Raw genomic sequence first — 14,534 nt, 5'->3', positions numbered from 1 at the left:
TCGGTCCAGGTCCTGATCCCGGTCCAGGACCTGATCCCGGTCCCGGTCCTGGTCTTGGGTGATGGATAAGCAGACCCTTCTCACCGGGTGTAAACGCTGTGTCCAATCCTTCCTTCTCAGAGGCCAAACTCAATTTTGTTTCGCCTCTGTTGACTTCATATGTATTAGATTAAATCATTTATTATAATCTGATTCTAATATATAGATATTTTCTTTTAGATTGACTAGGTCAAAGTGCTAGCTCCTCTAGCTAACTGCTAGCTCCTCTGTCTGTGTCTTAATAACTTTGTGTAGTCGTGCACTCCTGTAGGAAATAAAATTTAATAATACTTTAAAAACCTTTAAAAGCATGTTGGTCCCACCCGGAGTGGTGGCGGCTGAAAGAACCAAAGAGCTCCTCCAAAAGTCATCACGTCTTGTACACAAAAGAGAGGGACTGTGGGCAAACCAGATCACCAGTGGAAGGCCCAGATCTGCGGCCCCTAGAGACCCCCGTAGAGGGCCCAGCCCAGGCGGGCCCCTAGAGACCCCCGTAGAGGGCCCAGACCAGGCGGGCCCCTAGAGGCCCCCGTAGAGGGCCCACACCAGGCCCAGCAGGGTGACCAGCAGCGGTGTGGCGGGCCCCGGGGCCCGGCCCCCAGAGCTCTTGTAGAAGGAGATCCGGTCCTCCAGGGCGGGGTGGACCTTCTGCCGCTCGCTGATGTAGTTGACCAGCACCGCGATGTCCAGGTCCCCTGGAGGGCAGAACCACAAGGGGGGTCACAGACCAGGTCAGGGGCCAACAGGGGGGGCAGCGTTGCCAGATTGGGCCGGATTAGCCGCCCAATCTGGCAACGCCTGCTGCTGGATCAGAGGTTCTGCTGTAACGCAGTGGGACTGCTGGACCCGAGAGAGGCAGCACGTGTTGCCAGATTGGGCGGGAAATCTGGCCCAATCTGGCAACACTGCAGGGGGGCCGTAGAGGCTCCCCCAGGCACAGTGAAACGCTTAAAAGGCTTCATAGCGTCCAAACCCTCCAGTGATGGTGAGTTGGAACGCTGAGTCGCCGTAGTAACGCAGGGTAAACAATTAAAGGGCCAGTACCCATATCTTGTAGCCTGGCGATGTCATACTCATAATTCTAGTCAGAATATGAGTCTGAGACCGAACCATTGGGCTGTGATTATAGGGCGGAACCAGGAAGGAAAATGCCTCTTCGCTCAATTGGATAGACCTAAAATCAATCAGAGCAACGTAGTATGTGACGTATGTTGTGTGAAGCACAGCTATTCTCAAACTAACTCAACTGAGCGCACGTTCGAAGAAGTAGAAAAAGAAGATGGACATAAACGATTTATGCCGGTTTTGTAAAAAGAATTTAAGGATACACGGACAAATTGGCAACACGGTCAGCATTTTTGAGAAAAAAAGTAAAAGCGCTGAGCGCTCTTTGGTGACGTGGTTGATTACGTTAATGTGTATCATCTGTCCATCAACGTATAAAGCCCGTCCTTACAATTTGATTGGTCAGATCACTTTTTGATCTGACCAAATACCTCCCAACGAGCTCAATTCCAGACTGAATCTCCAGACCAAATATTTTGTGGGCGGAGTTCAGGCTGGTATCCAGGCTACATATCTTGTGGTGTCTGGTGAACTCCGGTTTACACAATTATATTTTTGAACATGTATTTAACGATTTGTATTCTGGTGTTAAACATTACAGGGTGATTGTTGATGGAAAAAAAGAGATGGTTTGAATCTGAGGGGTTGGCGGCTCGTTAACTCGTTAGCAGTACAGACAGGAAGGAACAGCTGGAGACGGCTGAGGGCCCAGTCCACTTTAGATAGCAGATTGTTGATTCTACTACAGTTGTGTGTCGAGCCTTTCCAACACAGGGTGTTTACTGTCTTCTCTCTCTCTCAATTAATATTAACTGAGGAGCAAGCTCTGGTAAAGTCCACACCATTCTCAATTACACAAGAAGATGTTAGGTCAGTATTTAAGAGAAATAAGGTCAATAAAAGTCCGGGTCCAGATGGCATTACTGGGAGATTGTTAAAGTGCTGTTCAGAACAGCTCTGCGGGGTGTTCACTGATATTTTTGAGATGTCCTTGGAACAGAGAAGGGTCCCAAAGGCATGGAAGGAGTCCATTTTTGTTCCAGTGGCAAAGAGCAACACTACAAAGAGTTGAAATGACTTCAGGCCAGTGGCATTGACCTCACTGGTCATGAAGTCATTCGAAAAGATTGTGAAGTGTCTTTTGTTGTTAAGGGTGGGTGAGGCCCTGGACCCCGGGCAATTTGCACACAGGGCTAGAAGAGGGGTGGAGGATGCCCTGATTACACTACTAAATCCCCTGTACAGCCATCTAGATGGTCCGGGCACACACGCCAGGCTTTTGTTTTTAGATTTTTCTTCTGCTTTTAATACTATCCAGGCTCCAGCCACATGTTTTAGTCAGTAAACTACTATCCGAATTTAATCTTGAGAGTAATCTTGTGAGCTGGATTATGGATTTCTTAACTAACAGTAAAGGTAAATGGTTGTATCTCGGAAAGGCGTGTCTCTTCCACTGGCTCTCCCCAGGGTTGTGTACTTTCCCCTCTACTGTATATCCTCTGCACTAATGACTGTAGAAGTCAGCATATTAATAGACACATCCTGAAATTTGCTGATGACAGTTATTGTTAGTTTACTGCATAAGCATGAATCTCAGCATGGGCCAGTGGTTGATGAGTTTGTCAGTTGGTGTGACAAGTCTTTTCTTCAGCTTAACATCTCAAAGACAAAAAATCTGGCCATTGATTTTAGAAGAAACCAATCTTGTTCTCCACCACCTACATACATGAATGGAAACTGCATAGAGATGGTTGACCAGTATAAATATCTGGGAACGATGATAGACAATAAACTCAAATTTGACGTTAATACTGGTACTATTTGCAAGAAGGGGCAACAACGATTGTACTTCCTTCGGAAGCTTAACTCCTTCAATGTCGATAAGGTTATGTTGTCTTTATTTTATAAATCTTTTACAGAATCTGTTCTCACTTTTTCTTTTATTGCCTGGTATGGGGGCATCAGCCTTAGGGACAAAAACAACCTCAGCCATATTGTGAAGGTGGCTGGGAAGTTGATTGGCTGTCCACAAGTATCCTTGCTGAACATTTATGAGAAGCAGGTTACTAAGAAAGCATTGTCTATATTGGACTGTAAAAATCCCCTTCATTGTTCATTTGAGGCCCTTCCCTCAGGCCGGAGACTAAGAGTCCCTCTTTCTAAGTCCAATAGGTCAAAGAACTCTTTTATTCCTAGCGCAATTCGTTTGCTAAATTTGCACAATTCTTTGCACATACCTGTAAATGTATTTGAATCAGATGACTAGATAAGTATGACCGTTTTTTTACTTATTAGCCCGTGTCTATCTCCTTGTTGTGTGTCCTCCTGTATATTGTGTTTTTATGTTTTTATGTGTACCTGACTGCAAGACAAGTTTCCCTTTTTGGGACAATAAAGTTAAACTGAACTGAACTGAACTCTTCCCCCTATGTTGGACTTTATGGACACATGATGGAGTACCAGCTCACAGGAGTTAGTAGTAGTTATTACCATCTGAGAGGTTAAAATTGGAAGATTAATTAGCCATCAAACAACTTGGCCCGAACAGACCGGATATTAACATTATCCAACAAATGAAGGATGGGGGAAAACGTACAACAGAACTGGCATGGTATGAGAAGAAAAAATGTGGTTGCTCAATAAGAAACACTGTTTTTTGTTTCCTTCTACTTTTCCAAGCAAGTGTGTGCACAGGACAAGGGGATATATGGATGACGGGTGTGAGTAATGTGAAGCACTTTTCAGAACGAGCTAAGAAAAATGAAACAAGCAAAGCACATTTACATTGTCCAATGAAGTCTGCCATGCTAGGTCAAGTTAATATCGCTGCGCAGCTGGACGAGGGCTATCATGACAGTGTGAGGAATCACAGTAAGGAGGTCGACAACAACCGACAATTTCTGTCAAAGTTCATTGACTGTGTACAACTCTGTGGAGCATTCAAACTGGCTCTCAAGAGGAGATAACGAGTGAATCATCAGATAGACCTGGTGTCTTCCTGGGCTTAGTGGGTTTAGTAGCATCATTGGATCTCGCACTGAGAGAACGTCTGGAGAAGGCCACGGTGTTCAAAGGTACGCCCAACCTCATTCGGAATGCGATTGTCGATTGCATGCTTGCTGTAAATTCAGAGACGCATTATACAGGATCTGAAAAACACAGAATTCCTTGCAGTGCAGGCCGATGGAACGACGATGTTTCAACCCATTGCCAATTCGTTGTTGTCTTTCGTTACATAGACGAAGCAAACAAGATGCATGTTTCAAACAAATGAATGGAGGCACGACCGCAGAGGCCATCTCTAATGTACTTCTGCAACAATTGGGTGTCGTTTCTTCAGCTGAGGATGAGGTGGACAGAGACTGATGATGGCACAAACATATGATGGAGCGAGTGTGATGCGAGGAGCAACAGGTGGAGGAAGGTTCAGGACATTTATCCCAATGCCCACTTCATACACCGTTACGCACACCGACTGAATTTGGTTGTGTAACAGGCCTCAATTACCCTTGTAATTGAGGAATTGAGCGTGGCTTCTTCTCTTTCATCAGTGGTTTTTCTTCCTTTTTCTCACGCTCCCCAAAGACAACTGCCACTTTGGACAGCAATATAGCAAGGAGTTCGCCAGACGCATCCCAGCAAGCTGGAACTTTTCTAGTCGCAAAGTCAGTACAGTGTATGAGAATAACCTCACATATCAGCCTTCATATCGACATCTTCTGAAGGCAGGCAAGCTCGAGCGAATGCGTTTTTGTTCGGTAGAATATCTCTAACGAAACCGTGACATATCTGCATCAGCTTTGTGACCGCACCCACTGCAGAGCAGACAGGAAGGACTAAAGAGGCACAGGAAGTGGTCATCCTTCGTGGGGACTTTGTGGAGCCCGCCTTTTAAAAGCAACAACGCTTTGAAAGGCGGGCTCCACAAAGTCTTTTTACGGGCCAAAAGGAAGCTCTCCAGAGAACAGGAGGTGTAACCCACGGCAACGCCCCGGCGTCCCGGCCACTCACCCGAGTCGTGCTTGACGATCTCGTCTCGGATCATGGAGAAGCCGTCGCCCCCGGCGACCAGGTAGGAGGGCAGCACCACCCTGTACAGCGCCCCCTTGTCCACCGGCTCGTAGCAGGGCACCCGGCACTCGGTGCAGAGCACCCGCAGGCTGCGGACGCGCTCGCCGGGGGGGCGGGACAGGTCGTACACCACCCGGATCCCTGGGGAGGGGGGGAGGGGGGGGGGGGTTACCTCTGACCTCTGACCTCTGACCTGCTGCGTTGTGTAGACGTTGTGTTGGCCTAGAGAGTGCCAAACTGTGTTTCGTCGTGTGCTACAATGACAATTAAACTCTGCGTAGGACGTCGGCGCGTCACATGTCCTGTCCTGTACTGTACTGTACAGAGCTGCGGTTATTATGGGATGTCCCGGAAGAGCGGGGGCTCACCGGACACCTGCAGGAACTCCCCGGTGGACTGTCCGTACCGCCGCACGGCGTGCTCGAAGGCGCTGAGGAGCGTGGCGCCACTCAGCTGCACCAGGTCAAAGGTCCCGCCGAACGGCATCACCGCAAGCAGGTCCTCCACCGTGATGTCCCCTGCACAGAGCACAGGGTCAAAGGTCAGAGGTCGAACCCTGACCGGGTCCTCCACCGTGATGTACCCTGCACAGAGCACAGGGTCAAAGGTCAGAGATCGCACCCTGACCGGGTCCTCCACCGTGATGTCCCCTGCACAGAGCACAGGGTCAAAGGTCAAAGGTCGCACCCTGACCGGTTCCTCCACCGTGATGTCCCCTGCACAGAGCACAGGGTCAAAGGTCGAACCCTGACCGGTCCCTGCACAGAGCACAGGGTCAAAGGTCAAGGTCGTCCTCCACCGTGATGTCCCCTGCACCAGGGACACAGGTGTAGACCCGGGTCAAAGGTGGTAAGAGTGAACAAAGCTAAGTGGAAGATTTCATTTCCGCCTGAAATTAATTTCGTGTGTTAGATTAAGAGGAAAAAACCTCTTTGAAATTTGAGGCTTCATCCGGGTACGGGTCGCTGCGGGATGAGGACGATAAAAGCCTTGTTGTTACACTTCCTGCTGCTCCGCCAGTACCGGTCCTGACACCAGCTACACACCAGCTACACACCAGCTACACACCAGCTAGAACGTTCTATGGTGTGATGGTGGAAAGGTGCCCTCCTCTAGTATCTCTTGGACAAGTGTTAGATGTCTAATCTTGTCAAATCGTATTACTCCTATCCTGCTTATGGAAAGATTTCCCTCCCTCTCCCTCCCCCTCTCTCCCTCCCTCTCTCTCCATCTCTCCCTCCCTCCCTCTCTCTCTCTCCCTCTCTCACCCTCCCTCCCTCCCTCTCTCTCTCTCCCTCCCTCCCTCCCTCTCTCCCCTCCCTCCCTCTCTCCCCTCCCTCCCTCTCTCCCCTCCCTCCCTCTCTCCCTCTCTCCCTCCCTCCTGTTCAGATGCTTGAGGACTGAGGTCAGCAGAGGGAGCAGAACCTCAGGTGAGACTGACCGCTCTCATCAGTTCATGTAGAACAGCGACAGCCATCTGAGCACTGCCATTTGTTATCTATTCCCACATCTTTACATTCTTTCCGTTCCCCAGGATGTTGAGGCGGATGTGGCCGCTATATCCCATCACCTCCACACTGACTCAGCGGTCGACCTTCCCATGAACCAGCCTAACATCTGAAGACATGGTTGCCACGACTCCAGCCTCACTGTTTCCTTACAAGGTCGTCCCTCTCTCCCGTCTCTAGATCACTCCCTTCCTCTCTCCCCCGTCTCACTCTCCCCCTTACTGTCTCTCTCTTTTCCCCCCTCTGCCCACTTACAACACCCCCGAGGTCTCCCTCCCTCCCCCCTCCCTCCCTCCCCCCTCCCCCCTCCCTCCCGCTCTCCCGCGCGTCTCCCCCCTCCCTCCCCTTGTGTCTCCCCCCTCCCTCCCTCTCTCCCACGCGTCTCCCCCCTCCCTCCCCTTGTGTCTCCCCCCTCTCTCCCACGCGTCTCCCACCTCCCTCCCCTTGTGTCTCCCCCCTCCCTCCCTCCCTCTCACGCGTCTCCCCCCTCCCTCCCCTTGTGTCTCCCCCCTCCCTCCCTCTCTCCCCCTTGTGTCTCCCCCCTCCCTCCCACTCTCCCCCTTGTGTCTCCCCCCTCCCTCCCACTCTCCCCCTTGTGTCTCCCCCCTCCCTCCCTCCCTCTCACGCGTCTCCCCCCTCCCTCCCCTTGTGTCTCCCCCCTCCCTCCCTCTCTCCCCCTTGTGTCTCCCCCCTCCCTCCCTCTCTCCCCCTTGTGTCTCCCCCCTCCCTCCCCTTGTGTCTCCCCCCTCCCTCCCTCTCTCCCCCTTGTGTCTCCCCCCTCCCTCCCACTCTCCCCCTTGTGTCTCCCCCCTCCCTCCCACTCTCCCCCTTGTGTCTCCCCCCTCCCTCCCTCCCTCTCACGCGTCTCCCCCCTCCCTCCCCTTGTGTCTCCCCCCTCCCTCCCTCTCTCCCCCTTGTGTCTCCCCCCTCCCTCCCTCTCTCCCCCTTGTGTCTCCCCCCTCCCTCCCCTTGTGTCTCCCCCCTCCCTCCCTCTCTCCCCCTTGTGTCTCCCCCCTCCCTCCCACTCTCCCCCTTGTGTCTCCCCCCTCCCTCCCACTCTCCCCCTTGTGTCTCCCCCCTCCCTCCCTCCCTCTCACGCGTCTCCCCCCTCCCTCCCCTTGTGTCTCCCCCCTCCCTCCCTCTCTCCCCCTTGTGTCTCCCCCCTCCCTCCCTCTCTCCCCCTTGTGTCTCCCCCCTCCCTCCCTCTCTCCCCCTTGTGTTTCCCCCCTCCCTCCCTCTCTCCCCCTTGTGTCTCCCCCTCCCTCCCACTCTCCCCCTTGTGTCTCCCCCTCCCTCCCTCTCTCCCCCTTGTGTCTCCCCCCTCCCTCCCTCTCTCCCCCTTGTGTCTCCCCCTCCCTCCCTCTCTCCCCCCCTTCCTCACCGTCGGCGCTCCTCTCGTTGATGGAGGTCCGCACCGAGCCCCCGTTCAGGATGCAGGCTGCCACATGGTTCCACTGGAGCTCGTCTGCGTACTTGATGTTGTTGTGGATCTGGAACCCAACCGCAGGCTACCGTTAGCACGCGCTAGCCCCCAGCTAACGGGCCAACGCACACGCAGTGAATGTGTGCATGTTGGCAACGTTAACACACGCTAGCCCCTAGCGAATGGGTTCAACATAGCTGCCGGATCGGAATCCTAACACACGCCGATGATTATCCTGAGTTAGCTGCCGGATCGGAATCCTAACACACGCTGATGATTATCCTGAGTTAGCTGCCGGATCGGAATCCTAACACACGCCGATGATTATCCTGAGTTAGCTGCTGGATCGGAATCCTAACACACGCTGATGATTATCCTGAGTTAGCTGCTGGATCGGCTAACACATGCTAATGATTGTCCTGATAGCAGAGCATGCTGAGACACGCCTGCTGCCGTGACCCTGAACGCTCCCTCTGTCTCCCTGGTCTCCTCCTTTAACCGTCAGAGGACCAACCAGGCCCCCCGCCCTGGACTAGAGTCCCCCCTAACGTCAGCGGACCCCCGCCCTGGACTAGAGTCCCCCCTAACGTCAGAGGACCCCCGCCCTGGACTAGAGTCCCCCCTAACGTCAGAGGACCCCGGCCCTGGACTAGAGTCCCCCCTAACGTCAGAGGACCCCGGCCCTGGACTAGAGTCCCCCCTAACGTCAGAGGACCCCCGCCCTGGACTAGAGGCCCCCCCTAACGTCAGAGGACCCCCGCCCTGGACTAGGGTCCCCCCCAACGTCAGAGGACCCCCGCCCTGGACTAGAGTCCCCCCTAACGTCAGAGGACCCCGGCCCTGGACTAGAGTCCCCCCTAACGTCAGAGGACCCCCGCCCTGGACTAGAGTCCCCCCTAACGTCAGAGGACCCCCGCCCTGGACTAGAGTCCCCCCTAACGTCAGAGGACCCCGGCCCTGGACTAGAGTCCCCCCTAACGTCAGAGGACCCCCGCCCTGGACTAGAGTCCCCCCTAACGTCAGAGGACCCCCGCCCTGGACTAGAGTCCCCCATAACGTCTGTCTCAACCCCAACGTCCAAAGGCACGCTTTGAGGGCCCCTGTTCGGTTGCTGCTTGAGGTTGATTGGCCGTGACCGGCCCATCATACCCCTGATTGGTCACTCCACTAGTGATGTCACTAGTGGACAGATGTTCAAACAGCTTAGGAAGAACCAATGGTAAAGCCCTGCGTCCCAAGTGGCTGGAGTCGTCCCCAAAGGGCGGAGTCTCACCATGGCGACCCTCCACCAGTCCCCAGTGGGCGGAGTCTCTCTAGGGGGCGGAGTCATCCCCAGAGGGCGGAGTCTCACCATGGCGTCACAGATGAGGTTCCCCAGGTTGCACTCCCGGAAGCGGCATTCCTCGAAGGTCCCGTTCAGGAACACCAGTGTCTTCCCCACCGTCTTGGTCGAGTACACGGTCAGGTTCTGCCTCCAGGTCGCCACCTCGGCCGCCACAGACGCATCTGGAAGACCAGCAGACCCCCTTAGACCAGCATGACCCCCTTAGACCCCCTTAGACCAGCATGACCCCCTTAGACCAGCAGACCCCCTTATGGTGCGGCCACACCAACCGCGTTACTCGCGTTGGATAACGCGAGTAACGCGCCTAACCTGACGCTTGATCATTGTGTGACCCTACATGCCCACTGCACCGTCAGTCAACGGACGTGGGAAGGCGTTGCTGACTGATGGGGGAGTAGTCTTTGCAGAGGCATCCGTCAGCCAATCAAATCGCTTCGCCGGGTTCTTCCCGCTTCTTCCTGCTTGTTGCGATGCAAGATGACCCGCTTTCCCGCTTTCCAGTATCGTCAGAGCCCGAGTCGCGTCACAGTGCTTAAATTTGCATACGCAATCTAATTGGATAACGGATCCGTCGCTGCCGAAAAAGTTGAACATTTTTCAACTTTCTGACGGCGCCGAAGGCTCCAACGGAACGGACGGATCCACAATGCATTGCGCGTCCGTCCCCATTCAAAGTCAATGGGGATCACGCAACGGAGGTAGTGGGCACGGGGCCTGATGGTTCAACGCTTCCAACGCGTCAACGCGCCAACGCAGCTAGATGAGTCCATGTCCATGCAAGTGAACGGAGCGTTCCCTCTTCGTCATAACTATCAAACCAAACATCCTTCACATTCACCGAGCGAACATTATGAAAGTAAAATACACATTTCTTGCTAAAAATGTTTCCATAAACGCATTTAATGGCGTAACTATGTTACTATTTCCACCCAGAATAAAGAAAGATGTCGGCCGTATGCTTCTGTGCAAGCGTCACTACTCTCTGCCAGTGACGTCGGGTCAAGCTCCACGCTGATTGGCTATCGCGGCTAAGCGTCACGCGTTGGAGCGTTGAAAGTTCAATTTTTTGAACTCCGGGCGTTGGTGCGTTGGGCGCAAGTTTAAATATATTTTCAAATCTAGGCTATATTTCCACCTTGCAATGCCGCTGTTGATTTATTTTTAATTAATTGTTTGTAAGAGAGCAGCCACATTCGTTTTTTAACAGGTTTTATGTCATATATCTGCTTGTTTTGATTTTTTTTTTTTTCTGTATTCACTGCATGACCATATCACTGTATATTTTTACTGCCATGCGAGCCGCAAATAGAGGCTTGGCGAGCCGCGCAATGAGTAACACTGCTCTGACCCTCAGACCCTCTAACCCTCTAACCCTCAAACCCAGGACCAGTGATGCCAGATTGGGCCAGATCTCCCACCCAACAGGAAAGGTTTGGCAGGAAATCTGGCTTCACTGTCCAGGACGTATCTAAACCGACTTTATTTACCTAGCGTGTGTGTGTGTGTCTGCGTGCGTGCCTACCCTCAGAGTGGTGTGTGTGTGCGTGTGTGTGTGTGTGTGTGTGTGTGTGTGTGTGTGTCTGTGTGTGTGCGTGTGCGTGCAGTGCAGCCCTACCTTCAGGAACGTTGCTGTCCAGTAGGATGGGGTTCCCTTTGGCCTCCTTCACATTCCCCTCCGGGTCAAAGGTCAGCTTCAGGTAGCCCAGGTACTTCCCGAAGGCGTAGGCCTGCACCACCGGGACCGTCCCGCCGTGGTCGGACTGCACCAGGAAGGGATAGTCCCCCGCCGGGACCTCAGTGGACGGGGGGGGCCCTGTGGAGACGCAGATTAACGTCTGAGAGCTGGGGGGGGGGGGGGGGGGGGGGTTGACACAGGCCTTTGTGTGTCTGCTCTCTGCGGAAGTCTCTCGATAAGAGCTTTAAATAACATGTTGGCGTTGGCCGGTCAAAGGGAAACTCCCGCTCCTGGCGTTTCTTGAAGAGAAGCTTTCGGTACCGGTGGGCGCTCTGCCGTTCTTGGCTCTTGAGCTCAGAGCGACACCGAGAGAGAGAGAGAGCGCGCCTAAAGTACGACGGGCCGGTCCGCATACACAACCGCAAGGACTGAAGGACGCACTACCAGATCCCCTGATGCCATGGGTTGGATAACGGTCAGGGGTGACCTCAGAGTCCTGTGACCATGTTGTGTACGCGTGTGCTTCTCTGTGTGTGTCCTTTGTTGTGTATAAATGATCTGTATACAAAAAGGTGTTAGTGTAGTTAAGTTTGTGTACCTGTGCACAGGAAGGTGTTGTGTAGCTGTGTGTGTCTACCTGTGCACAGGAAGGTGTTGTGCAGTTGTGTGTGTCTACCTGTGTACAGAAAGTTGTTGTGTAGCTGTGTGTCTCTACCTGTGTACAGAAAGTTGTTGTGTAGCTGTGTGTGTCTACCTGTGTACAGGAAGGTGTTGTGTGTTTATATGAAGGTGTTGTGTAGCTATGTGTGTGTACCTGTGTACAGGAAGGTGTTTGTGTGTCCCCCGATCACCACGTCCAGCCCGCGGACCTTCCTGGCGATCTCCTGGTCTTTGGTGAAGCCCGAGTGACCCAGGGCGATGATCTTGTTGACCCCAAGGGTCAGCAGCTTGTCTACCTGCAGCTGGACCGCGGCCACCTCCTCCCCGAACACCAGGTTGGGTCCTGAGGGAGAGCAGAGCATTCTGGGTAATGGAGTCCCACCACCGGCGGACTTCACTGACTGGAATGTAGTCAAGTGTTTGTTACTTCAGAAGGAGAGACTAACGATAGAGGAGACAAAGACGAACAGAAGGAGAGACAGAAGGAGAGACTAGCGATAGAGGAGATACAGACGAACAGAAGGAGAGACAGAAGGAGAGACTGGTGTACAGAAGGAGAGACAGGAGGAGAGACTGGTGAACAGGAGGAGAGACAGGAGGAGAAAATGGTGAACAGGAGAGACAGGAGGAGAGGGAGAAGGAGAGACAGAAGGAGAGGGAGAAGGAGAAACTGGTGGACAGAAGGAGAGACAGACGAACAGAAGGACAGACAGAAGGAGAAACTGGTGAACAGGAGGAGAGACAGGAGGAGAGACAGAAGGCGAGACAGGAGGAGAGACAGGAGGAGAGACAGAAGGAGACAGGAGGAAAGACAAAAGGAGACAGGAGGAGAGACAGAAGGCGACAGGAGGAAAGACAAAAGGAGACAGGAGGAGAGACAGAAGGCGAGAGAGAAGGAGAGACAGAAGGAGAGACTGGTGAACAGGAGTAGAGACTGGTGAGCAGAATGTTAACGGACAGACAGACACACGCCCGCAGTGGGTCCAGGACCCAGACTGGAGAGACCACCAACCAATCGGTCCAATGCAGCATCAGGAGGGGGGAGGTTACCTGGCTGGGAGAGGGAGGGGGTCTCCTGGGAGGTGTAGCCCACGATGCCCACCTTCTGCCCGTCCACCGTCAGGATCTTGTAGGGCTCGAAGCGGCCGTCTATCTTCGGCGCCAAGGTGGCGTTTAGGTTGGCGCTGAGCACGGGGAACCGCACGTCCTCCAGAAAGGGCTTCACCAGACCGTCCACGCCGTTGTCAAACTCGTGGTTCCCCAGCGCCTGCGGACGGAGGGACGGACGGTCAGCTGGGGCATCGCAGGAGCAGGCAGAGGAGGAACGTCAGTCCGGGTTGTGTTTGGGGAGAAACGGATGTGAGGCGGCGGTCTCCATTTCCCCGTAAAGACCTGACGTTCTACTTTAATCCCTGAAAAACCGAATACAGTTGGAAATATACGTATAAGGGGGGGGGGGGGGGGGGGGCGATTTATTTGAAACTCAATGAAACTCAATTCAACAACACTATGTTTGTCTTTGTGTCTGGTTTAGGGCGCTGCCTTCAGTCTACTCTTCCCAGACCTGATGTAGGTTGGTGAACCAGACTCTGGTGTATATTCAGTCTAATTATAGGTTGGTTCGCAGAAATTCAAACTGTTTACACCGTTTTTCTCTCCGTGCGCTGAGGAAAACGGGTTCCTCTCCTGGTCACGTGTCTCCGTCGGAGCTGCAGGCTCTGTTGGATTAAAACGCTCTTTCCCAGGTAAACAGGAGCTCCTTGAACTAAATATTCAACAATGACTCCAATAAGTTTATCCCAACACAATAAAATCCAGACTTGTCCCGCTCGATCCCGACTATCTCTCACGCATCCCTCCCCATGTAACACACGCGTTATTGGCGGCGGTTCCTGATCACTTCTGACAGAGAATCACCTAGTTGGAGGAGCTCCGAGGTGGAGGAGCTCCGAAGTAGAGGAGGTGGAGGAGCCTACCATCGCGTCGTACCGCAGACGGTTCATGAAGAAAGCCGCCTCAGCGCCCTTGTAGAAGTTGAACCAGACGCTCCCCTGGAACTGGTCCCCGGCGTCCAGCAGGAGAACGTTCTTCTCGCGGTTCCGGATTTCGTTCACCTGCCAGTACCTCCGCGCTACCCCGGCGAAGCATTGAGCCTTGGCGGGGACGCACTTCCCCGATTCGCGGCTCGTCGGCTCCATCCGGGCGTGGACGTCGTTGGTGTGCAGCAGGACTAGGTCCCAGGCCAGAGTCCGGTCCAGGCAGACCACGAGGAGGCAGAGCAGCGGGAGAGTCCTCCTGGTCCCCCGCGGAGCGACCATCTCACAGCCGAGTGTCGTCTGACGGGTGAAGAGTGGTTACCGAAGAGAGGGACCAGAGTTCAAATCCGAGTTGGAGTTTGAAGCCCTCCTCTAAATGCGCTTGGGTGGGGCGGGGGGGGGATGTTGTTCTCCAGAGTTCATCATGTTCTTGTCAACATGCCCCACCGCTGTGCTGAAGTGTTTTTTACTAAAAATAATGTTTTATAATAATACATATGTAATGCATATGTATTGCTGTAGGCTATATACAAATATCAAAAAAATCGTATCAAATCGCTTAAAACGTTTCCCTGATTGGATCGTTTCTTCTCAATATTTCTTCCTTGCTAATTCAAGGGAGCTTTTTTTTTTCTTGCCCTTTTGGGGGGCTTGGGTAAAGGGGGGAGTCATAAATATTTGGCCTGGTAAGCCCTTTGAGACTTTAATGGTG

The 14,534-nt window shown here is 53.2% G+C and overlaps 1 protein-coding gene across 1 annotated transcript; it reads right to left on the bottom strand.

The window, feature by feature from the left end:
• Positions 1 to 208: 208 nt before the first annotated feature.
• nt5e (5'-nucleotidase, ecto (CD73)) lies at positions 209 to 14,205 on the bottom strand. Its single transcript, XM_060041418.1, has 9 exons — positions 13,763 to 14,205; positions 12,837 to 13,053; positions 11,941 to 12,129; positions 11,067 to 11,264; positions 9,458 to 9,612; positions 8,065 to 8,173; positions 5,544 to 5,693; positions 5,116 to 5,316; positions 209 to 734 (listed from the first exon to the last, which is right to left on the bottom strand). Exons 1-9 carry the CDS (start codon positions 14,102 to 14,104, stop codon positions 559 to 561), a joined length of 1,737 nt encoding a protein of 578 aa, XP_059897401.1. The 5' UTR covers positions 14,105 to 14,205; the 3' UTR covers positions 209 to 558.
• Between the last annotated feature and the right edge of the window lie 329 nt (positions 14,206 to 14,534).

This window comes from Gadus macrocephalus, chromosome 21, assembly GCF_031168955.1.
Source record: "Gadus macrocephalus chromosome 21, ASM3116895v1".
In the NCBI taxonomy this organism is placed as follows: Eukaryota; Metazoa; Chordata; class Actinopteri; order Gadiformes; family Gadidae; genus Gadus; species Gadus macrocephalus.
Note: the sequence above shows the minus strand (reverse complement) of the source record. Positions and strands in the feature narration are given on the sequence as shown.

Coding starts and splice junctions, on each gene's coding strand:
- nt5e (XM_060041418.1), bottom strand. CDS start 14,104: ATGGTCGCTCCGCGGGGGACCAGGAGGACTCTCCCGCTGCTCTGCCTC. Junction 13,054..13,762: donor GTCTGCGGTACGACGCGATG/GTAGGCTCCTCC, acceptor CTCCGTCCGCAG/GCGCTGGGGAACCACGAGTT. Junction 12,130..12,836: donor CCCCTCCCTCTCCCAGCCAG/GTAACCTCCCCC, acceptor GCTCTCCCTCAG/GACCCAACCTGGTGTTCGGG.